The sequence below is a fragment of the Microplitis demolitor genome, chromosome 1, assembly GCF_026212275.2.
Source record: "Microplitis demolitor isolate Queensland-Clemson2020A chromosome 1, iyMicDemo2.1a, whole genome shotgun sequence".
NCBI classification, from domain to species: domain Eukaryota; kingdom Metazoa; phylum Arthropoda; class Insecta; order Hymenoptera; family Braconidae; genus Microplitis; species Microplitis demolitor.
The window spans coordinates 4269351-4296958 of NC_068545.1; the positions used below are offsets into that span (position 1 = coordinate 4269351).

The 27608-nt window shown below is 25.1% G+C and overlaps 1 protein-coding gene, 1 long non-coding RNA gene and 1 other non-coding gene across 5 annotated transcripts; 1 reads left to right on the forward strand and 2 right to left on the reverse strand.

Annotated features, from left to right (window-relative positions):
- Positions 1-823: 823 nt before the first annotated feature.
- On the reverse strand, positions 824-23667 carry LOC103575001 (synaptic vesicle glycoprotein 2B). Of its 3 annotated transcripts, none has more exons than XM_053739863.1 (8): positions 23444-23667; positions 5420-5688; positions 4737-4796; positions 4561-4644; positions 3975-4299; positions 2997-3862; positions 2572-2859; positions 824-1820 (listed from the first exon to the last, which is right to left on the reverse strand). In XM_053739863.1, the coding sequence occupies exons 2-8, from the start codon at positions 5454-5456 to the stop codon at positions 1765-1767; spliced, it is 1716 nt and encodes a 571-aa protein (XP_053595838.1). In that variant the 5' UTR covers positions 5457-5688; positions 23444-23667; the 3' UTR covers positions 824-1764. The 3 variants fall into 3 exon arrangements, with proteins under 3 accessions (XP_053595838.1, XP_014300417.1, XP_053595835.1); XM_014444931.2 differs by lacking the exon at positions 23444-23667 and adding an exon at positions 15359-15457; XM_053739860.1 differs by lacking the exon at positions 23444-23667 and adding an exon at positions 10358-10457.
- On the reverse strand, positions 6297-6369 carry Trnar-ucg (transfer RNA arginine (anticodon UCG)). The gene has a single exon. It is a non-coding gene; the product is annotated as a tRNA-Arg (tRNA).
- Positions 10726-27608, forward strand: LOC128667963 (uncharacterized). The gene is made up of 4 exons (XR_008403856.1): positions 10726-10794; positions 11656-11833; positions 24192-24313; positions 26710-27608. It is a non-coding gene; the product is annotated as an uncharacterized LOC128667963 (long non-coding RNA).

The following is a 27608-nucleotide window of genomic DNA, read 5'->3' on the forward strand; positions in this document are numbered from 1 at the left end:
GAATTCCTAAAAACTTTTTATCCTGTTTCGTTATTCAATAATGAGTGTGGGTTTTAAGATTACTTCATAAATTCATGAAATCGGTGATCATGCTTTCTACAGTAAATTTTTCTTGGCAAAAGACCGTTCTGGGGCTCTGAGAATTCTATAAGAGTCTTTTGACACCTGGTCATCTTTGTCGGGTTTTAAAATAAATTTTTACAAAGATCATGGTGGCCACATTTCTGGAAAACCTGGAAATATAAGAGAATCATAAATACACTGAAAAAGTCAGGGAATTTCGTCACAAGGCTGGAAAAATTTTTACTTTCTTTTCTTTTGACTGAAAAAATCCGATAACTTTTTTTTCTGTCAAAACTGTTCAAAAAGTGGCGCGGCGCGAATGCGATTGTAATATCATCTTGAAAAAAATTAGTAGAAATTGATTCCAATAGCGAAAAAATGAAGCAGTTAGAATTAAAAAGGTTGTTAGAAAAAAAAAGTCTCAGTAGAAACCAATCGTCAGGATCTTCAAGTTATTAACATGCATATTGACAAGTTAAAAAACCAAAAACATTAAAAGTATACACAAGTATTGAACTAATAAGTTTCACTATATTTATTATTCGCGTACTTGATTAATATTTTATTAATATTCTATAAAACGTTCTTATTTATGAAATTTATTCTAGGTAAAATGAAAAATTTATTTATATGTTATTATAGAGTAAGTTATATAAAAATATAGATTTAAATAAAAAATAAAAGATTATTCATTTAATAAATAAAAAGAACCTATGAACATTGACAAATAGTAAAATAAAGTTTCATTTAACGACAATGATTGATTATTTATTGAACTGACTTATAGCATTTTATTTTGAATTAAATAAATATTTCCAATGATCCAATATTACTACATACGGTCAGGGAATTTTTTAATTATTTGACCAGAATACTTGGAAAAGTCAGGGAATTTCAGTTTCAAAAATCTGTGTTCAACATGTTTTTTCAATTAGTGCTTTAATTTATTTTAATTGGCCATTATTAGTTCCTTGATGGACTTTTAATAATTGATGGCCCGCATAACTAAAATAAATTTTATTTAAACAATTTATTAACTATAAGAAAATAAAAGTAAATTACTTAAGTTTTAATTATTTTATTTTTAAAAATTTATTTGTGATGAATCACAAATATAAAATCTAATTGCAGAGACTGCAATAAATGTTTCTAAATTAAAAGTATATAACATAATAATATTAAAATACATAGTTATAAAATAAAATTGAGTGAATAATGCAAGAAAATATAATAATAAAAAATATTGGAGATACGGCTCGAGATTTTTTTATAAAATTAGTTTAAAAAAAAAATCAATTGAGCATTTCTATAGTAATAACTAGAACTATCATATATTAATAAATTTGTTTACAATGATGATTATTATTATATTAATTATTACTTAATTTTTTTTTCACATTCAGAACTAATAAACATTTTGATTAATTAATATCAACCATTCAGATCACGCTTGTGACAATCAGTTAGTTATATAACATAAAATTTATGAATATGATTTCTTGTTTCTATAAAAGAAAATAAAACTACACTACGCTAATTACTACCCTGTCTGATTCTGATGAATTTTAGCTACATGTGATTTTAATGTTATCTCCATTATTGTTATTTATTTTTATACGTTTTAAAATGCTCGTATTTCACAAATGCATTGCGTGTACTATACATGGAATATCTAAATGTTGAATTGTTAGTTTGCCGGTGTCAGGAAAGTGGTTCACGTGTTGTGTTTGGTAGAAATAATGATAGTAATCCTCCTCCTGGAAATAAAAAAATTGATTTATTGAAATATTACCCAGAAATTATTTTTTATGAACTACACGGAAAAAAAAAATAGAAGCGGCTACTCTCTGGGATAGTACTGAGTACTTTCTATAAAAAAAAAATTTTAAACAGTACTGTATGCTATCTAGACTATATCCACTACTGTCCGGGATAGTACTGTACTATCCAAAGAATAGCGGATATAGTCTAGGGGGTATTAGGCGTTATTATCCTCGGACAAAATATCCTCAAATAAAATATCCTGAGACAAATTATCCCCATGATAAAATATCCTTGGCAATCGGAAAAAGCAGTCTCTAAAAAGATAGACTGAAAAAGCAGACTTGGAATTAAATATTGAGAAAAAAAGAAACACACGAAATCTGTGAAAATAAAGGCACATCATGATATCAAGCATATGTATTGGTCTATTTTCAAATAAACACACACAAAATCCATGAAAAAAGGGCACAGCGAGACAATAAGCTTTTTTTTCGTCAAGCAATGATATTATGTTACAAATATTTACATTTAAGATATTTTGTTACGAGAAGGATTTGTCTGGGGATATTTTAATGTAAGGATTTTTCATCCGGCGATATTTTGTCCGGGGATGAAGACTCATGGAACCGTCTAAATAGCATACAGTACTGTCTAAATTTTTTTTTTTTACAGAAAGCACTCAGTACTATCCCAGAGAGTAGCCACTATTTTTTTCGTGTAGTATTAAAAAAAAATGACAATTACCAATAAGAAGAGCAGCAACAATAAAAGTAGGTGCTGGACAATACATGTCCAGTAACTGCGCTATGACGATATTACCAATTATACCGCCAAGTCGAGCCGCTACCATCGAAATAGCAATACCGGTGGCTCTTAAATTCGTAGGAAATACTTCCGTGATAAGACAGTCAAGAGCCGCATTACCACAACTTATCACACCGCTAAAGAATGCCGAAACGATAACATTGTGTACTTTGTTGTAAACAAAGTATAACCCAACTGAACAAGCACCCGATGACAATGTACTGAAAACTGAAATTATAAGAAAAAAATAATATTATTATTAAATTATACATATCATTAATTCATTTGAAAAGTCCACCATGGTAATGGGAACAAATACAAAAGTTAGAATTCTATGAAATATAAAATCTACTAAAAAGTCTTACCAAGAAAGAACTTTCGGCCCAAACGATCCATACCAAGAACAGCAACTATATTAGCCGGTATAGCAGAAGCAACAGTAATAAGTGATTCAATGAAAACCGCTTCACCAATTTTACTGTCACAGGGTTGATCTTGCGCCGTAATATTATTCTTAACTTTAATATAAAACTCAGTAACTTGGCAAATATCTGTATCTTGATTAGGATGACGTTGATGGAATAGATCAAATCGATTGAACAATTCCGGGAACCACATCATCAGCCCATAATATCCAATGTGAAATGTAAAATTAATAATAATAGATATCACTGTGAAACGTAGTATTGGTGATACAAATAATTGTTTACTATTATCCATAATATCACCAAACATTATCTTGTACTTATTTTTTTTTTTATTATTAGTATCTTTGGTACCAACGGCGCCGCTACCAATGGCTCCTGCCGTACTTTTAATAGACTCAACAACATTAACATTATTAAAATCATCAAGTATTAATTCTTTAACTGTGTAACTATCACGTGGTTTTCCAGTATTAATAGCATATATATTACGAAATATATTTAATGCCTCGTCATATCTTCCGCGTGATAATAAATATTTAGGTGATTCGGGTAGTAAAAATAGTAGTCCCGCCACGATGAATGACGGAGCAGCGCAGATCAGCAGGAAAATTCGCCAAGAATTGAATGTAAATGAATCGCTTGTAATACCAATGTCATGTGGGATTATCAGCCATGCCAATCCAGCCACAAATAAATTTCCCAGAGTCCAAAATGCTGCCATAAATGATAACATTGAACCCCGTTTTGATTTCGGCTGAAATTCAGCAAAGTATGACCAGATAACCGGTCCACTGCCACCTAAACTGTTTAATTTATTTTTTTATTTATTTCATTAATTTAAAGAAATCGAATTATAAAAGATCAATAAATAGTTCACTTATTGATTTATTATACGAATATAATGTTTATACTTACGCAGCACCGTTCAAAAAACGGAAGAACAAAAATAGTTCATAGGACTGGCTAAAACTGGAGGCAACAATGCATACGGCATTCATAAATGAGATGACAATAAGAACTTTACGTCGGCCCAGTGCATCTGCTACTGAACCCCACGCATAAGCTCCTGCCATCATCCCTATGAAGATGATCGAGCTGAGCCATCCCTTTGCCGCGGTACTCAAGTTCAAGTCACATTGTGCACTTGGCAGGATAAAGGACATAGAAATTACGTCCATCTCCTCACTTGTACTGACGAACCCGCATACCGCCAGTAGAAAGTAGTGAAACTTTCCATATTCTATAGATAACAATCATTATTTTTAAGTTTTTAATTAATATTGATATCGAGTTACTAATTTCAATAGGACTTATATTTTCATTCACCCTTTTGACTAATGGGAGCTTCTTAAAACTAAAAGGGCGCATGACTAATTGTAGACCTACCGGCTTTAAAATTTTTTTTTTCAATTTTGAGCTTTAAAATGGGTCTCCATAAGTCCTTTTGGAATTAGTACAGATATACTTTATTAAAATTAATTATTGATTATTAAATATTTACCGGTTAGTTCGATAGCTTTCTCAAAGTCAGCTTTTATGTATGATCCTTTTTCGGGGTCTAAGGATTTACCTTTTGACCCAATACCTATTTGGCAGAATAATAAAATTTATTATAATTTGAATTTTAACTACTTATTTATTCATAAATTTTATGGTTATTTAAACAATAATAATTACCGGCAAGCTCTAGGTCTTTTGAACCGCAGCCGTTTAGACGATTGTCTTTTACATCACACTCTGAAAATAAATATGAATGTTAATATTTAATTAAATTTATAAATTTTAAGTAAAGATATATTTTACCGTCATCGCATATGAGAATTAGTAAAAGTCAATATTATTAACGACGTTTTCAGAATTTCAGGTGGAAAAGACGAAAAAAAAATTTTTTCATGTGTTATTTATACGGAAAAACAGGAAATCGTTGTGTCTCAATTTAAAATATCGAGCTGCGTTTTTAGAAGAATATTTTTTATACATAGAAGAAACTTTTCAGATGATATCTAAAAAAAATTTCTTTTTTTTTTAACCACCCTAATATTTATATATATCATATTTCTTTAATTCAAGAAATTAATTTCTAAATACAGTAAATATGTATCTCTTGATACTCAATACTTGAAACATATATTATATATAATAAGGGGTCTAAACTCAGTTGAAACGAGACAGTTTAATAGAAACTAATTCAGTAGGAAGCTAAACGTTTTCTGCCCTCGGGGAACCAATTATTTAAAACCCGATAAATTGCATTAATTTGAAATTTGTTTGTTTCAACAGACTAAATGAGTCTTGAACTCTTACTTTCAATACAGGCATTACATGTATATGTGTATATATATATATATATATCAACTTACTATTATTGGGCTTTGAGTGAGGTTCACCTTCTACCATTCTACGATATCGGCGCGGTTGTTTGAGTCTGCGCTTCGTAAAAAATGAATATATAAATATATATATTTATATAAATGATATTAATCAAAAATAATAAATTTTCCGGATTAAATTGTTTGCTTTGTTAATGAAAGTTCCAATAATATCGTGATTTTGTCGAAATTTTCCTGCTGATTCTGCGCTGCTCTGTTGCTTCTCGACGACGGGACTTAGTTTTGTGTTCACACGCGAGCTATAACAAAAAAAATTAAATATTATCAACGACAATTGACTAAAAAATTTTTTAATTATTTTGAGTAGCATACAGTCAATAACTCTTGCTTTAAGAAAATGAATCGTTGCTCTAAAAGAATAATTTAAATGCACAAAAGGTTAAATAAGATCAATTTAAAACTTGCATCACTTAAATTATTTACTAAACTATTTAAAACCCTGCATTTCTTTTCATTTAGTATTTAAATATTTATAAAATTTAATTTATATTGCAATTAAAAATTAATCTTAATAATAATAATAATAATAATTATTATTTTTTTTTTACAATTATATAATTTACAATAGACGCGCAAAGTAGCACGGAAATATTTATTTTATCTCTCAGACAGATAAATGAATAAATAATTAACATTGTTTGAATGCATTAAATATCAACTCATTGTATCGTGTATCATCTTTAAAATTAAAAAATTTTTAAATTAGTTATTCACTCTAACTTTAATTAACTTGATTTCAATGAATTGTTTGCAATTATATTTTTTTTTATGTTCATTACTTATTGCATTGAATATATTAAATAAGAGAGCAATGAAATCATTTTTTAAAAAAAATAAAAATTAATGTCGACCGTGACAGGACTCGAACCTGCAATCTTCGGATCCGAAGTCCGACGCCTTATCCGTTAGGCCACACGGTCATGTTGTATAAGCGATGGTATAGATTTAACATTTATTTGTATTTATTATTATTATTATTATCATCGCATTAATCATATTAGTACCCTATGTTATTTTATTTATTATAATTAGTGTTGACAACTTTTTTAATGTAAGAGAATTCACTCTTTGCGCTCGGAATATTTTTTCTTAATTTATTGTAAGAAAGTTCTGAAAATAAATAAATTCAAATTTTGGCGGTAGAATAGTGTTTTTAAAAAAATTTATAAATGAACGAAATAATTTTAATTAAAATGGTGTTTGAACAGTTTTAACATACGTCTATGTATAAAAAATTTTAAACATGTATGTTAAAAGTAACGCAAATAAATGTCAAAATATTGTGTTGATTTGATAATAACGTTTGAAAAGTTTTAGTTTCGTATTCAAGTTGTTAAAAAAATGAGTGTTAAATTTACACACAAAAGTGTTAAATATGCAACATTCTAATTTTAATACGTGCTTTTTTTTACACGAAATATTTTTTACTGTGTAAGACCGACCCACGTACTTGAGGTCAGAAAAATCCAGTTCATACTTCACTGTTCCTTAGAAGAATGTATATATATTTTGAACTCAATATATTATGTATACTGAATTTTAAAAATTATAACAGATTCTTCTTTAGGTATTTATACAATAAATACCAATAAAAGTTGAGTGTAATTTTTATTGATTATTTATTTAAAAAAGAAAAACTGGCAGCAGAATGTTCGTTAAAGTAAGTCTTGTTAGCTATTGATAAATGGAAGCATTGTTTTGAGTCAAAGTAAGCTTTAAAGATAATAATAAATTTTGATCATGAAAAAGTAAATATAAAATTGAATTATGTTAAATATTTCTTTTTTAGTTTGTAAACACATTGAAGGAAGTTTATTTTTATATCAGAAAGAATGGAATTTATTTTTAAAAATTAAATTAAATGTGCTCATACTAAATAACCTTGATAGAAATAAATCGTTAAAAATAAACTGTAGTAAGCTATGACACTAGGGTTCAATTATAATTTTTTCATTTTTCAAAAATTTTTTTAGAATTTATGATTTGGGTTGGATAAATATTTTTAAAGTTTTTCATAAATATTACGAAAGATCACTTCTTATATATTTTATTAATAAAATTATAAGACCATTATTTAATTTCCTGCTGAGCAGTTTTATTTTTTATGAATTCGATTTCTCTTAATTCATTATATTATTTTCTTAATGAAAACTCAGTGAGGGGGGGGGTGTAATATTTTACCGCAAATTTAGTTATTTTTTAAAATGATATTTTATAAATTAGTAAGAACAGTGACATAAAGTTTCTTAATTCTAAAACTGATGAAAAAATTTTTCAAACTTTTGTGTAATTTACAAATATACGAAAATTGATTTTTTGCACAGCTGGAATAGTTTTCTATATATTCAAATATTACAAAAACTTTAAAAGAAAAATTTTTTTTATTTATTAACAGTATTCCATATTAAAAATTTTTTAAAAATAATGAGTAAAGACATCCATCAGGAATCTACACGAGTTAAATTTTATACCTCGTTGGTCAAACCATTGCTGGAATATAGTACTCTAATCTGGTCTCCATGCTAAGATACGCAAATTTCTAAGATTGAATCTATTCAATGAAAGTTTTTAAAAGTGTCTACCAACTTTATGAAACAAAGGTCTTATTACAAGTACTAAAGATACAAAGAAAAATCATAACCTATATGACTTATATATGCCCAGATAGCTAAATGACATCTTGATAAGTTCTGAATGAGTTTCTATTTATGATTTAGACGTCTCATCAACATCTTAAAGAAGTCTTTAAGAAGTTCTCAAGATGTCGAATGAGCCATCTTGCGAACTCAGTAAAACGTCTTTGAAAACAGTTCTTAAAGAGTCCTTTTTTCTGATTTCGTAAATAAGACTTCATTATAAATTTACCATGACGTCTTAAGGAGCTCCTAATTTTTACTTCATAAAGAAGTCAAAAAAAGAATACATTCAGACGTCACAAAACTGACGTCTTATTTATGGAGTCTTCAAGAACTCTTAATTAAGAGTTCTTAAAAATGGCATCTTTAAGAAGTCATTATAAGACTTCTTGAGGACTCCTTCAAAAAGACGTCGTAAAGAAGTTATTCCGACTTGAATGCTGTCTGGGTGAAAAGAAAAAACTTTGACCTTTATTTTTTTCATAGAATAATAAATAGTAATATAGATTCTCTAGAAATATTATCCCAGGTTAAACTATTGGTTCCAAATAAAAGACAGAGAGAACAGACTCCGTGAAACTAATTACACCTAAAACTTATGTAAAATATGGCCCAAAAAATAAAATATTCAACCTAGTAAATGAGGTTTCAACTGATACAAATTTTTTTAACTCTTATAACATGTTTCAAGCACAAGTGATAAATTAAGTAATCAATATATGCAGTAATATAATCTTAAAGCTTTGTAGAAAAGAAAATGCGGAATGAGTAATAGATAAAATACTAAAATTAATTTTGTTTTTTTTAAATATATAAGAATTAAATAGATTTTCATCAATCACAATGAAACCTTGCATTAAATCAAAAATAATGGAAACATGAAAGATTTTGATAAATTTATGAATAAAAATTGTAAAAAAGACATTTTTATTTCTTCAAATATTTCAACTTATGTGGAATTTTCTTCAAAGCAGAAGATACTTAACAAATTAATAATGAGCAAAAAAATTTAATAATTTCTAGAAAACCGATTAAAAGCGGATACAAAGAGGTCATCACGAACGGAAATAAAGTATTTTAACAAAACTATTCAGTTTTTCAATGTAATATAATACATAATCATATTTTTTTTTATAATAATAATAATAATAATACAGTAAATAATATAATTAATTATTTAATCAATTTCATGTATCATTAATCCATTTAACTGTTTAATAACAATAACAAGGATTAATACAACAAAATATTTATTTTTTATATATGACATAAGTAATTATTAATGTAAAAATATTAAAATTAATATACTTTGATAAATAATTATTAAAAAATAATTTTCTCAGTAATTGTTTTATCTGTTAAAGATTTTAATGTTAACAGTTTTTTAATTAATGCTGATATAGAACCATGCAAGGACGAAATAATTAAAGTGACCATAAATGAATTCACGCTCAAGACAATACGAACAAGTGAGACATAGAAAAAAAATATAATAAATACTAATAATAATAACAAAAAATTATCATTATCTTATAATCAGTAGCATAATGTCTTGTTGCTCGCATTTTAACTGATACCTGATGCGTAAATTAATCATTATGACACTTCTCTATTTTTTAAATATCTTTTTTTTATTTATCATCATTATTATTATTATTATTATTATTATTATTATGATTATTATTATTAGATTAATTGTTATAAATACTTGAAAAGGAATTTATCATATATATTTGTTATAAAAAGTTATTAGGATGACTGACAATCCGAGGCTAAAAAGATTTACGTTGTGAAAAATGAAAATGAAGGACATAAATCTAAAACGAATACATGTGGATTTTACCTTGACCCAATGGTATTTTAACAAGATTTAATTAAATATATAAATGTCAACAATTTTATTCTTAAATTTAACATTTTTTTTTATTAATTAATATAATTAAGATTTTAAATTAAAAAAATTTGAAACTTTTATACACTTGTTTGAAATTAAAAATATAATTTCATAATTTGAAATTAAATTGTTTTTATTGATAAATATTGCACGACATTATGCGAGGCATCAGAGTGCTTTACGATCGAATTTTTTTTTATTTTGTGTTGTCAAAAAAAAAAAAAAAAAAAAATTTAACTTGGAAGTAGTTATATTTTATGCAATAAGATAAAACAATAAAATTTTCCAAAGCGATTATTTTAGTGATAAAAAATAGAGCGAACAAAAAACAATTTTTTTTTTTTTTATAAAAATTAAAAAAATATCTCAGTAACTTACAAATTGCTGTGAGCATTTAAACAATTATGAGTCATTGAAAAAAAATAAACAAATATTTTTTTATAAATTCACTGTATACTACATTCACTATCACTATTATCACAAAAAATTACCACACTTTTTATTCATAAAAAATATTAAAACACTAAAATATTTTTAATTTATTTGAATAGTTATTATTTTAAGAGTAATGACTTTTATAAAACAATGCCGACAAAATCATTTTATATTTAAAAATTTTAATTATTAAATTTAAATATAATTTATTATTTTAAAATTTAATAATAAAATTAGATGACGTTAAAAGTTGATCTGGATCTAGTATCACTGGAGATTTGTAGTTTGACCCGTGAAAGACGGTGTGAGGAGATGAAGTGAGTACAGAACTGTTTAAGTAAAAAAAACTACCTGCTGTCTCCCACTAACTACGACCATTTGTACGTATTGCATTATTAATACCCATTTTTTTTTTTTTTTTACATTCAACAGCCGTCAAATATGAGCATTAAATTTACTAGTACTGATAAATATTTATTTCTCATCATAAAACAAAAAAAATAACATGACAAATTAACTGATATGCAGGTAAAATTAATATGAGGAAGCTTAACTAAGAATAATAAAAAAATGAGCTTCAATTGATACTTCAAACTTTTTTTTATAAATAACTAAAATTTCAAATAAAGCGCGAAATTCAAATTTAAAATTTTGAACTGATTAAATAATTATAATTAAAGTTTTTTGTTATTTAATAACAATCTCAGTGGAATGTAGATGTTTTCAGAAATAACAAGTGCTACAATAAATTTAGATAAGTGTTTGAAACACAAATAACGTGTGAAATGTGATAAATTTAAAAGATAAACAAATGATATAATTAATTATAATTTATTAGTTAGTTTGACTTCTGAAAAATAATATGATATTTATGTGATCATAAGGTTTAAGATTGTTTGAAATGTTATCAATATACTTTCGGTGTAAAAAGTAGTAGTGAGATCTTGTAACCATTCAACTAATCATAACTTCCGGTTTACAATTAGTAGCAATAAGCATATTATATTTATTTAATATGCGTTCATTTTAAATTAATTTTTACTTGGAAATTTTATCAAATTTTAAGTTGCTTTCAAATAATATTTAGTTGAATTCTATTTTTCGTATATGAGAAAAAAAAGATCTATTTAGATCCATATTCATATAGATCTTTACAGATATCATATTTTTTCTTATGAGTTTTATATTTATTTTAAAATCAGACATTTTAAATTTTTAGTTTGATAATTTATATTTTTTAGCTTTGATCTATTCAGATCTATCCAAACAAATAAAGGCAAGATCTTCATACACGGAGAGAAATTTTGGCTGGGAACCTACTAATTAATTTTGATCATATTGTCGACCAAATTTGAAACAGGAAGTGAAGCATCCAAAAAATTATGCTTTGTCACAATACTGCGCGCAAAAAACTTATCGGTAAGCCTTAATAACAATTATTTTCAAATACTACAACAATTGTGTTGCAGCATAATAATTTTTTATAAGCATAGGTTAAAAGTACCATTTTTGGCCACGGCACCATTTTTGGACATTCAATACTTTATTTCAAGTAATGAAAGTATTAAAGAAAAATTTCATTGTAATAATGTGATGAAGGTACCTTCGAAAACATTTAAAAAATTAATTATGCCATTACGTACTTTACAAATTATATTATTTTAAATTTCTAAGTGGCCAAACCTAACCCTAAACTGGCCAAAAACGGTACTTCTACCCTAATAACTTTTTGGATGCTTCACTTCCTGTTTTAAATTTGGTCGACAGTGTAATAAAAATTGGTAGGTTTCGAGCCAATATTTTTCTCTGTAGATTCTCATTTTTTACAGAGATTGTGATCTATATGCATTTTTCAAAAATTTCACGTTAATTAAAAAAATATTCAAATGTATGATAACAAAAAATTAAAAATAATTATTTATTTTGACTCAAGGTTTTAATTGTTATAATTTATAAGAGAATTAAACGACTTTAAACAATTAATTATATAAATTAAAATGGAAGTAATAAAAATATATATGAATAATATTTTGAATAATTTATTAATTTTATTTATCAAAAGTAAAAAAACAGATACTACGCAGATAAAGTATACGATTTAAACTATTTTTACATCTAAACTAATCACTGCCATTGAAGGTATATTAAAAATATAAAAAAAAAAAAAAATAGAATAAATATTTATTATAATTATTCAGATTACCTACTTAGAAACGAATGAGATGTAAGTTTTAATAATGAAATAAAAAAATGAATCATCAAATTAATCGTTATCATAAACGTTCTCGTGAATTTACTGTTAACAACATTTACGAAATTAGTATATCACGAACCGTTTATGGAATTAATTTTAATTTGAAATGAATCATAAAAAATTGAAATAAAAGTATCTGAAGTACATAGTGATAGATAATAAATAAGTTTTTAGTAACTGTGAAAATATCCTGCGGCAAATGACACATCAGTATCATATATACATTGAAGGTTTCAAATGACGTATATATTTACTAGTAGCAGACACGCTTAATACGCAGTCAAACATTAAATATCCAAGTTATCACATATTTTTTTTTTTTTTTTTTTTTTTTTTTTTTTTTTTTAATGACTTATTTTCTTCTCAAAATTAATAATTTAAATCCGTTCATAACATGATAAATTTTAATTATGATTTCTTAAAAAAAAAAGCGTTTAATTATGAACATAGATATAAGTATATTATTTTCTACAATTTTCAAAATTTCTGGATGCTCTTTAATTATTTGTATTCAAAATCACTCAGTTTCAAAAGTCATATTATGGCTGATTTCAATTCAAATGCAAATAACTAAAAAACATTCAAGTATTTTGAAAAAATTACACCGAATAATTTGTTGGAAATGAAACGATATACAAAAAAAGGCCATAAAATTTTGTAATGAGCCTGATAGTTTTTCTAGAAAAGTAAAAAAAACTAAGAATTATATAAATTCAACTTTAACCGCGAATAACTTTTGAAATATTGAATTTATTAAAAAATCATAAGAGACTTTTTTTGTAGAGGATTCAATTATCTATGAAACTATGCGTTGATCTTTTTGGTACAATTGTTCGTTAATGAGTTATAAAATTCCAAAATTTAAAGAAAAAAATTCTCACACTGAAAAAAATAATTGGTAGCTACTGATTATTTTTCGGTAGCCGCTACCGACTGTTTCAGTAGCCGTTACTAATTTGAATTGATACCAGCTACCGAGAAAAAATCAGTAGCTATTACCGAAAATTAGGTAACGTACCGAAATAATCAGTAGCGGTTACCAAAAAATAATCGGTAGCGGCTACCGAAAAATAATCAGTAGTAGCTAGCGATTGCCAATAAGTAGCTGCTACCGATTATTTTTTTCAGTGCATATTATTTAAATTGGAAAATTTCAATCAGGAATTGCTTAATGTTAATATTAAAAGTTCTAATTTTAACATTAATTTTTTTTTACCCTACTCAAACTTTTAGAAGTATGTCCTTGAAAAATAAAAAATATTTGATTTTTTTGAACCAGCCTAATATATATATTTATTACTATATAATTAAAACACTTTTATTACGAACACGAAAATAAATTGTTAGTTTATTTAAAATAACGACAGATAATAAATTTCAAAATGTTTTAATTTATAATAAAATAAAAATTTTATTTTCGTCCACTTGTCACCATTAACTTATTGACGTCATGGAGATTTTAAGACCGATTACATATGTCTAAAAAAAATATTATCAAGTTTACATGTAACCAAGGTCATGTCTAAAACTACCCATCTTAAATAAATCAAAGCTAAAATAAAATTAACTTTTTTAATAAATATTTTTAGCTTTTTTTATTTTCGTATTCATTCATTTAAAATGTCAACACATTTTCCAATGTCTACACAACGTCTGGTCTTCTACTTTATTTTTTTTTCATTATAGTTTCACTTCTACATAATCATTTTGATTAATATAATGGAATAAAACAGATCTAATGCAATGAATATTAAACAATATGTGACAATTTTTATCTAAAATTAAGCCGCAGCGCAAATATCACTCATTTCAAATCTGTCTTTTTTATCTTTAAAAGTATATACTTGTGCAAATATGAGAATGAGAAAAAGTTAAAACGCAGTAAGAGAAATTTGTTACTTTAAATTAAATGTAATGTAATTTAATAGATATTTAATTATAATAATAATTATTATTATTATTATTATTATTATTATTATTGTTATTATAATTTGTTACATATTAAACAATAACTTGAACAATCTTCAAGTAAACTACTTGAATTAATATTTCACTGTAAAAATATATATTGATACAACCTTGAGGATGACGAATGAACACGTGCAATTTGCTAAAGCATGAAATCTGTTATTTTATAACGCGATATACATTAAATAATATATCAACATATTAAGTACATAATTATACTTTTTAAAGTGAAAAAAAAAAATTACTTTATTATTATTATTATGATAGAAAAAAAAATTTTTAACTGGTTAGATGTCTAATAATTTTTGGATTTTTTTAAAATGGCATATTTGTAAAAAAAAAAATATTTTGAAAAATTGCACGTGTAGTTTTTAAAATTTTCTACATGTGCCTATTTTTAGTTTTTTTTTGTAACTGGTTTGTTAATAAAAAAATCTAAAAATTTTGAATTGTCTACCAACTTCGAAATCATCAAAATTTTTCTTAGCAGACAATTACAAATTTTTGGATTTTTTTTTGTCAACAAATAAATTAAAAAAAAATAAAACAAAAAAATGCACATTTAGAAAATTAAAAAAACTACAAGTGCAATTTTTTAAAATATTTTTTTTTTTTATAATTTATCGTTTTTTAAAAATCTAAAAATTATTAGTCAGCTGACTTCAGTATCAGATTTTCACACTAATTAGTAAATAAATATAAAAAAAAATGAATAATCATACCTTGTGCTGTTGGCCAAGCCTGGAAATGTTACCCAGCGGTAACAACCAAAGTATGAGACAAAACAGAAAGCTTATATACAAGAAGCAATACTGAGTTACCCCCACTTATATATAAAATAAAATATATCTATATGATCTGTAATAAAGCCCAAAAGATATTTTTCTCTTTCTTCTTCTTAGTCATTTATTTACTTGCTTATTCACTTATTCATACTTAAACATCTTATATGTACATATACATGTATATGAATATGTAATGTACATGTCAGTAATGTGTAATATATATGTAACTTACTGTCGACTGACAGCACAACACAATAATATCTATACACTATTAAGTGTGTAAAAAAAAATGTGTGTTATAAGTGACAACGACAGTGATAACTATCTTACTCTCCTTTCAATGACACTGTCTTTACTTGTCTATACACTTAACCCATCACTCATCACACGACATAATAATAGTAATAATAATAATAACAAATAAAATCTAAACCAAACTCATTTCAATGTAATGTAAATTGAGAGAAAGAGAAAATCAAGGAGATATAGAGAACATATATCATAAAGGAACAAATCTTTAATATCTTTACTATCATACGTGCATTGTATAAGCTTTCAAATAACTTATTTATTCATTTTTATATCAAATTATTCTTTAATATAAATATTACACTTAATTAAAATAAATTTTAAACGCTGGATTTTTATTTATAGACGTTTTTTTTCTCTCAACTTATCATATATTTGGTCTATAAATATAATATACTTATTAATTTCTTTTTTTGAGGATTATATAAAGTGTTATTTATTTGTAGATCAAATTTCTATTTTTTAATAAAAAAAAATATTTTGAATTTTTATGTAAAGTTCATATGCACGAAAAAAAAAATTTTTATCAGAAAAAGGGTTTTTAAATCTTACACTGAAAATAGTATATTACACACCTAGGGAAGTAAAGTAAGAAATGTCTCAGATCACATGTAATCTAAGGCTTTCTTATTTACTTCCCGAGGAGTGAATACTATTTTTCGCGTCGACGGAGGCGGAAAGTGGGAACTTCGTTTTGCACAGCGGAACGAAAGTTGACGCTTTCTGCCCGGAGGCGAGAAAAAAATTTTATTGTATCAATAACTTCTTTTTTATGTAAAACTATTGAAAGATGTTTCAACTATACTATAAATTCAAGTGAAAATAATTTTCTACCGGAACAAAAATACAATAATTTAATTATTTAAAAAAAATTAATTTAATACTCAATCGACTTATATTAACATTATTCCACTCATTTTTTTATCAAACCATTGATTTTTTTTTAAACAAAATTTTAAAACCCACAAGTGTAAATAAACACAATCAGAATAAATTTTTTAAATTTTTACATATTGAAAATTTTTCCCTAATACTGTAACTTTGTATCAAATAAAATTTTCAGTAAAAATTAATATAAATATATATTTTTTAAAAGTAGAATTTGCTCTTACTGGATTTTTAAATTGAGCAGCTGATACTCGTACTAAAAAATTTTGAAAAAGTATTGACTATTCAAAACTTTAAAACTTGACACAACGAACTTTTTTTGAACGTTTGAATTTTTGAAAATTTGTGAGAAAAATCAATGAATATCCTGATATTATTAAGATATGCTAAAAAAAAAACATTGAAATAGTTCAAAATTAGTTTTCTCTGACGTATTTTATACTGAAAAAATGATGAACCCTAGTACTTTTAAAGGAGAGTCAAAAAAAATTTACAAAAGAGTCTAAAAACGTTACTTTTATAGTATTTAGTCCAATTAGGATAAAAGTACCATTTGTGGTTGCCCCCTTTTTGAACATATAAAACTTTATCTAATTAATCAAAAAGTATTAAATAAAATTTCCATTGCAACAGTATGATAAAAGTATCTTTCTACACATTTGAGTAATTAATTATGGCATTGCGACTTTTACAAATTAATTGAAATTTTTCACGAGTTCAAAATTGGTCTTAAGGTGACCAAAAAAGGTAACTCTACCCTACTCTTTTTCATTGTATTTTCCAAAGTTTGAAAATTAAAAAAAAAAAAAAGTGTGTCATTATGTCGCGTTTTGAAGTTTAGAATAGTCAACACTTTTAACAATTTTTAATTGAATAATAACTTAAGTCAATAAAATAACAAAAAAAAACTATTATTTATTGTTATCTCAATATTTTAATTTTTTCAAACTAAAAAATTTAAATGAACTTACGTGATATTTTTTAAATTACCAAGAAAAAGTATAAAAATTTTCAAGAATAAGTAATAAAAATAAATAATTTTATTTTATAGGTAATATAAAAATCAAATATTGCGTAATCGAATGTAAAGCAATTTGTAAACAACTGAATGAGTACCCAATGTACAACGTGTGATATGTGTATATTTAAAATATAAATATTAGCATAAGACATATGAGTGTATCAATAAAAAATTAAATATATAATCAATTTTCAAATAATACAAAAATAGATTTATGTTTAAAACTCTGATTAAATTTTATTGATACAGTGAAATTTTTATTTTCATTGGTTTATTTTTATTTATTTATTTATTTTTAAATGTAAATCATGAAAATAATTTAAATCTGTATATATTTAAATGCATAAGATGATAAAATAAAATGTATAATTTGAATGTCACTTTTAAAAACTCGGTAACAAATTTTTAGATGGATCGTTTTTAAAATAACATAAATGTATCAGACTATTTTTTATAGTTATATATATTTATATAATCGTGATGATAATTTATTTTAATTATTATGGTATTTATGATTAAATGAAACACGTTCTATTAATCAATTACGGATTAATTATACATGTGACAAGTTTATGTTGTTATTGAATTGGAAATATAAAAGTATCAATCTCTGTTCTCGATCAATTATTCATTTACTGATTATGATGATATTAATAAGTAATGATGAATAAATATGTTATAGTAATTTATCCATTGTCTGAGGAGCTATGAAGTCTAGATGAATATATAATATATAATTAATTTGAATAAAAAAATAATTAGGGAAAATTTGTGACTCATTTTTGCAAGAAAATTTAAAAATTTTCGTCAAATAGCTCAGGGCCCTTGAGATTTAATGATTCTGACGTCAATTCATGATAAATGACGTCAAACTCACCCCCGCAAGGGACTTCGGAAAACCTAGATGACTAATATAAATTTTAAAGTAAGGAAACTTTCTTTTTTTCTGGCGTTTTTTCTCTTTCCTATGAAAGTTTAAACTCAGACTGTACACGGAAAAAACAGAATATTAAAAATTAATAAATAATAGTAAAAAGTGTAATCTGTTATCAATAATTAGTACTATTATGTGCTTAATATAAAGTAGTTTACTAATTTTTGTAGATTCCGAAAAACTACTATCAATTATTTCAAAAAGTAACTAAATATTATTACTTTTGGGTATAATACGTGACTTATTAGTGAAAGTTAATTAATTTATGGCATGATCTATTAAAAAGTAATGATTGGTAAAATTAAGAATTGCTATCTTAGATACTGATTTTTCCAGCCGAAAATTGAAAAAGTTACAAACTTTTATTTTATAAATTCGATATTACTGATCAATTATTAGCTTAAAATATCATTTATTCATCATTATAAATTAATTTACAGTATACATGAATCGAATAAGTGGTAAATAATAAAATGAAAAATTAGTATACTAGATACTGATTTATTGTTCATAAAAATACCGAAAATTTTCAACTCTTATTTTATAAATTCTATCCCATTGACTAATAATTAATATAAAATGTTATTTATTCGTTATTATAAATTAATTTATCATATACATATATCGAATAAGTGGTAAATAATAAAATGAAAAATTCGTATACTAGATCTTTATATATTAATATGTACGTTTACTAATTTTTCGGTTCCTCATTTTTAAAATTTTTCTATGTTTATTTGAATAGTAATAACTGTAGAAACCAATTTATCAATTCCTTTTCATATTAATTTTAATATACGAAATTACAAATTTTCCTCTTGGATGTGTAGCAAATTTTAATATAAATAATAGCCATTTTCTAATATATATAATGATCCCGGTTTGATGTTAGTATCGAATATACTAACTTTAAGTCGAAAATAAACTAGAAACTATTCAAATTTTGAGCATCATTTTTCTCTGTGTACTTAGAAGTAAGATTAAACACTGAAAATTTAAGTTAACTTTTTTTTTTATATATACATGAAAATTTTGCTGTGAAGTGAAAAAAAATGGTCGCCCAAAACTAATCACCCTAGTATATACGCAGTATGATGCATAAAAAATTTTATAGCAAATTGTTTTAATTAAATGATTAGTTCGTTGTTGTTTGACATAATTCTCACAGTATTGTTCTCGAAAATTCCGTGCAATGGCCTAAATTAATCGTCACGTTTGTTATGTTTCAATTAAACCTTAATATATTTATATATAATACTGTAATTAAAATCTTATATAGACAATTACGAATATAATTGTCCATTTTAATAGACCTAGAAAAACAAAATATACTTTTTAGTATTTATGAAAGGAGTATTTCCAAAAATAAATTATTAATAAATAATAATTAATTGCTAGTTGTAAATAAAATACTTGAGAATAAGCATAAATAAAACGAATTAATTTAATTTTGATAAATTATAATTTTATGAGATAAACATTTTTATTTAGATGATGAGTGCAAGCCATGTTTTTAATAGTATATAGTATGATATATACAGCTGTGTATATAAACAATATTTAAGATAAATGTAAATAGAAAGAGGAGAAAACAATGTGATATTTAATTGATGGTGATGAACTGAATTGGTATTATATATAGACGACCACGAGCGAGGTACTTTGTTTTGAACATATGTATATATAACTGCGTAATAAAACAAAGATTTGTATTATATATTTAATATTTTTAATCACATAAAAATATTATAAATGTCTGCTTATTTAAAATATTTTTAAAAAATAATTTTTTTGGACATTAAAAGTTCAATCAGTTAAAAATCTTGTGAAAAAAATTTGAGTTATAAATTTTCTAAAATTAAGATTTCAGTCATATTTAAAACCGTAAATTTTAGTCTGGCCAAAAATAAATTAAACATTAGTAATAATTCATCGTTTTTTATGTAGGATTCTTTTTAAGAAGGGTGTCTAGTAATTTTTGTCAAAATTGTTTTAAACAAAACCTTTAAACGCAAAATTAAAAACGAGACTCGATTACTCTAATATCTAACAATATACTTTTTTATTCGTAAAAAATGTTCGTTTTTTGAAAAGAAAAAAGACACTGCGCAACAAAGTTAGTTCTGTTCGTCGGCTTGTGTTCAGACCCCTCTTAATACCAACTATTATAATAAATTTAATTATGAAGCAATTTCTAACGTTATATTTTTATCGTATGATACTTATTCAACTCTGATCTTATCTACAAAATTTTGTTTGATTCAAAATTACGCGAGTCATAAATATTAAAAAAAAAAAAAAATAGAAGATTTTATTTTCATAATTTGTAAACGTGACAAGAATTGGACTCGAGTCAACAATTTTTTTTATTCACTTTCAATAATATAATCACGAAGGACATTAATTTTCGTCCGGTATACTATAGTCATCACTTAATATAAATATTAATTTTTTTGACAACTTAAAACGTAAACAAGCAAAGTTTATTAATTTTTAATTTTTTCTTTTTTATGAAATTATAACTCGTTTTTTTAAAAAAACATTTTCGTGTTTTGAAATAAAAAATAAAATTTCATTTTAAAATTTCCATATTTATATGATGTCATTCCACAATATTGTTTTAGCATAACTCTTTAATATAAAAAAACTACTTTATTCATAATTACTGTGATCTTGCAGTTATAAACAGTTTTAATCCATATGTCTCTCGATAATATTCATAAATATTTTTCACATCTTTTACACAAAGTCTCAATTATGTACAACGTCACTTTTTTTTCGAATTATATCCTGAAGTCTTAATTCTATAGCTTTTATAAAAAAATTATTTTAAATTTTAAATTAATGTTCTTTTGTATTATTCCATAAAAATTATGACTAATTATTTTCAATCGTTATACATTAATCCATAATTCAAAACAGCTATTATCAATAAAAAAATTGATAATAATTATTCTAATGGAAATAATATACTTTTACTTATATATATATATATATATATATGACAATTTCAATTACCTTTAAACTACGTCATAACTATAATATTTAATTAACATTAATATAATATAATTCAACATGACAAATTTTCTCACTACGTAATAATCAATTCCCTTTTAACACGTGCCTTATCATGATTATTTAACAGAATAATAATCCACGTCGTGTAAAAAATACTTAGAATTTATTATTATTATTTTGTTATGCTTCTTTACTATTTATTTACGATATCAGAGAAGTTATGATTAATGAAATGAATCTATTTACTGAAACATAACACTTAAAAGTTTAAAATATCACTGCATTAGTGACATAGTACGCATTCCACATTCATTCATGATTTTAAGAATTGCGTAATTTTTCAAATTTAACTGCTCATTCATTTACTTTTAATAATAGAAAATACTGAAAAATTTTTTATTTATATATTTATATATTTATAAGTAGTATTCAAAATTAAAATATAACTGGGTCAAAAATAAAACTCGATTTTGTGTTGGTCCACTAAGTCAAAATTTAGAATCTTTTTTCACGAAACAAACTCAACTTTTTTTTACGGAGAAATGAATGACATTGAGTTTGAGCCTTGGTTTAGACTTAACTGCACACTTAGTCATGATTTAAGACGGAAAAGTCTAAATTAATTAAAAAATGACTGGATTTAGTCTTATTCGACTTGAATTATAAGGCGGAAAATTCAAAATTGAGATGAAATGTGAAAAACAAATTTTGCACTAAAAACTACTGCTTGTTTTTGACTTGGTTGATTAAGTCTACAGTAAGATAAATGACTGTTGGGCTCGAAGTGAAGACGAATAAGTTGAAACTAAGATGAAAAAAGTTCTAAAAGTTGACAAAAATTAAATTCAAGTCGAAAAAGTCGGAATCTTATCGAAAACTTCAAAAGAAAATAAGATGAAGTGAGCCTGAATCGTTTTATTTTTGACCTAGGTACCCTGATTTAAAAAAATCATTTGGAAAAATTCAAAATAATTTGAATCGACTTATATACAGATATACACTTAACATGAAGCAAATCATTTTTCTTAACCAGGGTATCAATTTTTATTGAAAAATCTTTTATTGAGAAAGCTGATATGAAATGATTCAAAATTATTAGAATTTAAATAATTTTAAATCATCACTTCTATGGACGTTTCATTTTCAATCATCTTTCTCAATCCGAGATAAAATGCACACTTCAAGCGCGAAGCGATATGGTGTGCGTTACATATTATTATATTTTTTTTTTGTTAGAAAATTATATAATATAGATATAGCTTATCAAGTGATATTATAGTTTTTTTATGGAAATTGATAATGATAATTATCCGGAAGTTAATATATATATACATATCATATGAATGTTAATTTTCCACGTTTTTTGTAGATAATAAAAAAATTATATGATGTAAATATTTTTATGTGATCACGATTGTAATCACGTTGAAATCACTCATTCATTTTTTTAATAAATATGGATTAATCTGATGCAACTATGATTCAATTTTGTCGAGTTATTATTTGCTGCATGAATTATTTATTATACAAAAAAATTTAAGCGCGCAATTTTTTTTATTTTTTTCTTATTTAATTAAAAAACAATAAAATAAATTACTGTAAGGCAAAAGATATTAATTTATGGCTATTTAATTAGCGATTGTTATTAATGAGTTGAATAATTCATTTTAAAATTAGATAATTAAAACAAATAAAAAATTAATTTTTATAATTTTTCATTGAAGTCAAACTTTTAAATAAATTATTTTAATGTAATAAAATTCAAAAGTTGCAAGTATAATTTCTTATAAAAAAATTAGTTTCCTAAAAAATGTCTGACGACAAAGACCGACTTAAAAAGAAAATAATTTACCTTTTCATAATAAAACGATGTTGAAAGTTTATGTCAATAAGAAAGTAATATAAAAGTTCACTCATATCACGAAGCGCACACAAGCTATTTTTTTTTGCAACAAACTTCTTACAAAATCAATGCCGATTAGCATACAAACAAAACTTTTTTGCAATAAAACGTGTTGGTCTATCAGAGCATTAAGCAAAGAGCTGACGACCCGTACCCGGCTCTGAGCACACGATGGATAAGAGTATTAAGCTTAATAACTTGCTCGTATGTATAATATGAGAAGGGGTCACTTCGCGGTGAATACGTCTGTCGTCTGTCAATCTCATCTGATGTGATCTGAGTACCGCAAGTAAAGTTTTATTGCTTTACCTCAGGGACGTCTAGTTATATTGGGCCCCTATTATTACTATGATTATTATTATTCATATTATTATTACTTTTATTATTTAAGCCTAAAAAATTGGGCATCAACAAATATATTTCTTCCGTTTCATAATTATTTTTATTATTACTTATTAGATATAATATCTACTTTACTGACACTTCCCCTTCAACTTCTTTTTGCTTTTGTTGTTTATTATTCACTCAACAGCTTAATATACAAACTATTTTTTTTTTTTTTTTATTACATACTTCTTATTTTATTATTTTTTATTATACATTCATTATTCAATCACTCGTGTCTTATTTTTATAAAATTAAATTATCATTTATTGTTATTTAATGTAATCCATAATTTTCATATTTTATCACTTAGAAAATTCATGCACACCCCGAACGCATTGTATTCATTGGAAATACAGTGCAATCTGGTTAAATGCTCTTACTTTGGGAAAAATACTAAATTGAAGTGAGAGTGAATAGAGCGTCCGATGTAAGGTAATTAATTCAATAAAAACTCTTAGAATTAATTAACTGAATATTTTATTACTTAAAAAAAATTGCACACCCCAACCGCGCAGCATCGCGTGCGTTGTAATCCACTCATAGTTATATAATTAATGAATTTAATGAAGCAGTTTTATAAATGTATTTTGATTGTAAGCTTTATTATATATAAATTACTATTAATATAATGTGATGAATATATATGTATATGAATTACTAAATTAAATAATTTTGAATCATAAAATTTGAGTAAATATTAAAATTAATTAAAGTAATAAAAACGTGAGGATAATAAGGTAAATAGACATGAAGAGTAAAGTTACAACCTTCGCATGATTATCACGTAGGATCTCTCATATTTTATTATCTGAAATGAAATTAAATGCTCGGCATGTTCAAGAGTAACCATCAACCTCGATCACTCAACACGATAGATCTTTATATTTTCAATGATATTAACACTTATTTATTTATATACCCATGTATATACTTACCACGTGTTTTTAACAAATCATCAGGTGTTAGATCATCATAACAATTATTTGTATAAACTGTAAAAACAATAAATTACCCCTGGCGAATCAAAATTACGGCAATTATCTTAATTTACGGTATTCGGAAGAAATACGACAATTACCATAAATTAGGGTATTCGGAAGAATCACGGAAATTACCTTAATTTACGGTATTCAGAAGAATTACGGTATTTTACTGCAGAAATATGGTATTTTCACTGTAAATTTGCAGTAAGAGAGTGGTCATTTACCGTAAATTGCGACAATTCTGTGGTATTTTACCGTAAAGTAAAATGTACTGTAAACACTGAAAATAAAAAAAAAACATACAGTGCTCTCGGTAGAAATGCCTCAAATTACAGTAAATTACCGTATTTTACCTTAATTTACTGTAAAATACCGTAAATTACCGCGCATTATTGTGAATTACCATGAAATGCGGCAAATTAGCCGTTTAAATACCGGATTTTACGGTAAATTATGGGAAATTCGGTAAATTGCCATAATTCGAGGCTCTTGTATTTCAAAACTATTGTTTTTAAAAATTACTATAGCATACAATAGATAAAATAAATTTATAATTAGTAATGATTTAATAAATGATATCACATTAAATGAAATAAATTTAATAAGTTGCAAAGGTAAAAGAGCGCATATTTTTTTTTTATTGCTAATCGAGTAGTAGACACATTCTACGCTTAAAATTGAAAAAAAAAAAAAATTGAAAAGTAAAAGAGCGTATGTCTTGAATTATACGCCCTTTTACTCTTAAGAATTCGAAATTTCGGTGATCTAAAGGTGAAAGGGCGTATCATTTTTTTTTCGGCCAGCTCACAGAAGAACATATTCGTAGTTTAAACAAACACTCGCTTTTTATTTTAAGAAATAGTTATTATAAAATTTAAAAACATGAATAATTATCATAAAATTATAATGTTTAATTAAAAAAAAACATCGGGCTCATTTTGGTACAGTACACGGAAAAATTAAAACCCAACTGAGTCGTGTGCTGCACAGGAACCAGTCGGGTTTCAATTTTTCCGTGTATGGCGACTGGCGGGAAATTTCAAAATATTTGAATGTTATCTGTCATTGTGATTTTTTTTATTACTTAATTTTTACATAATTTATTTGTAATTGATTTATTTTCTATTTGTTTATATCGAACTTTGTATATGAGGCTGTTATTTCGTATAACTTGTCTTGTGAAACTATTATTTAACATTTGGTATAAAAAATACAATTTTTTTTATGCACCCTTTTACCTTTAAGTAGTACTTTTCTTAAAGGTGAAAGGGCGTATGTCTTGAGATACGCCCTTTCAGCTTTAGGATACCAACTTTTTTTTTTCACAGATTTTTACGCTTCAGACAATTTCAAACCGAATGGCAAAAAAAAATTTTTTTATACGCCCTTTCACCACAAATCCCTATTAACCCTTAGCTATAAGCCATTTTACCTTTAAGCACGCGATATATACATAAATAATAAAATAATGCGTATTAAAAAATTTGAAACATTAAGACCCTGCACTCTGTTTGAGTTAAATTATTATAAAGGACTTTATTCACTTTAGTGACTGATAGTTCAGGGCAATCATCCTGTTTATGTCTAGTGCCATAGGACCATGAATGATAGTATAGTAAGAAAAGCTGCCCAGTCAGAAATATATATATGAATCCCCTTGAAATATTGTATCATTAAAGATCTCTCACGTTAATAATCAATTATTTATTTATTTATTACTTATTACTATTACAAATATTAATTAATTAATAAATATACATATCATAATTATTACAAATATCACATTAATATACAGCAGTAAAATGTTGAATATAATTATTTTTTTTTAAATGATTAAATTGACAGGATGACTTAATAATGATCCAAGATGATTGGTCAAAAATTGAAGGAACAATAAGTGGAGCAATAAAACTTTACTAGAGTTGCATGTTATTCTTTATAATACATATATACAGATATGTATGTATACATATGTATAATATATATACACATTGTCACTTGGTTGGTAAATTTGCAGTATCAACGCTTGACAGTGGGATAATGACCCAATTATATGTCATTTACACGTGACTCATATTGTCAATTTGTTCATGTCCGGTACACGACATTCTAATAATCGTACATACGTCTTGCGCAAATATACACGGTTATAAGGTATTTCGTTAGTTAATGAAAGGGCGCCGGGAATTGAATGCATGACAATATTAAATATCACTTGTATGTATGATACTGTCACTTTGCTGCATTTTATTCAATGCGCTTGGATTTTTTTTTATATCATATAATTATGAAAAATTCTTTTATAATATATGGATAGTTTTAATTTCAAAAGGTCACGATTCATTTTTAATGATATTTAAAATTACAAAAATAAATGGGTTTAATATTTGTTATTTTTTTATGTTTAGAAATATTTAGTGCGAAACAGCTTAAAACAAGATGAAAACACTTTACAATTTTTGGAAAATCACAAAACCTTACTGTCAATAAACCGGCTATAAAAGTGAACGTTTAAGTTATTGAATTACAATATATCGAGTTTAGAGTTATTTTTCAATACAAATCGGGTAAATAACAGACTTGAACGGAATAAATTTCCTTGACCGGTTTTGATTTGTATTTTAATTTTTGAACAGGTTTTGATGATAAACAATTATAAACAACTGGTTAATTTTGAAATTAATTGGTTTAATTCACATAACATTAAATATTCAATTACACTTCTTGTTATTAGTCTTAAAAAA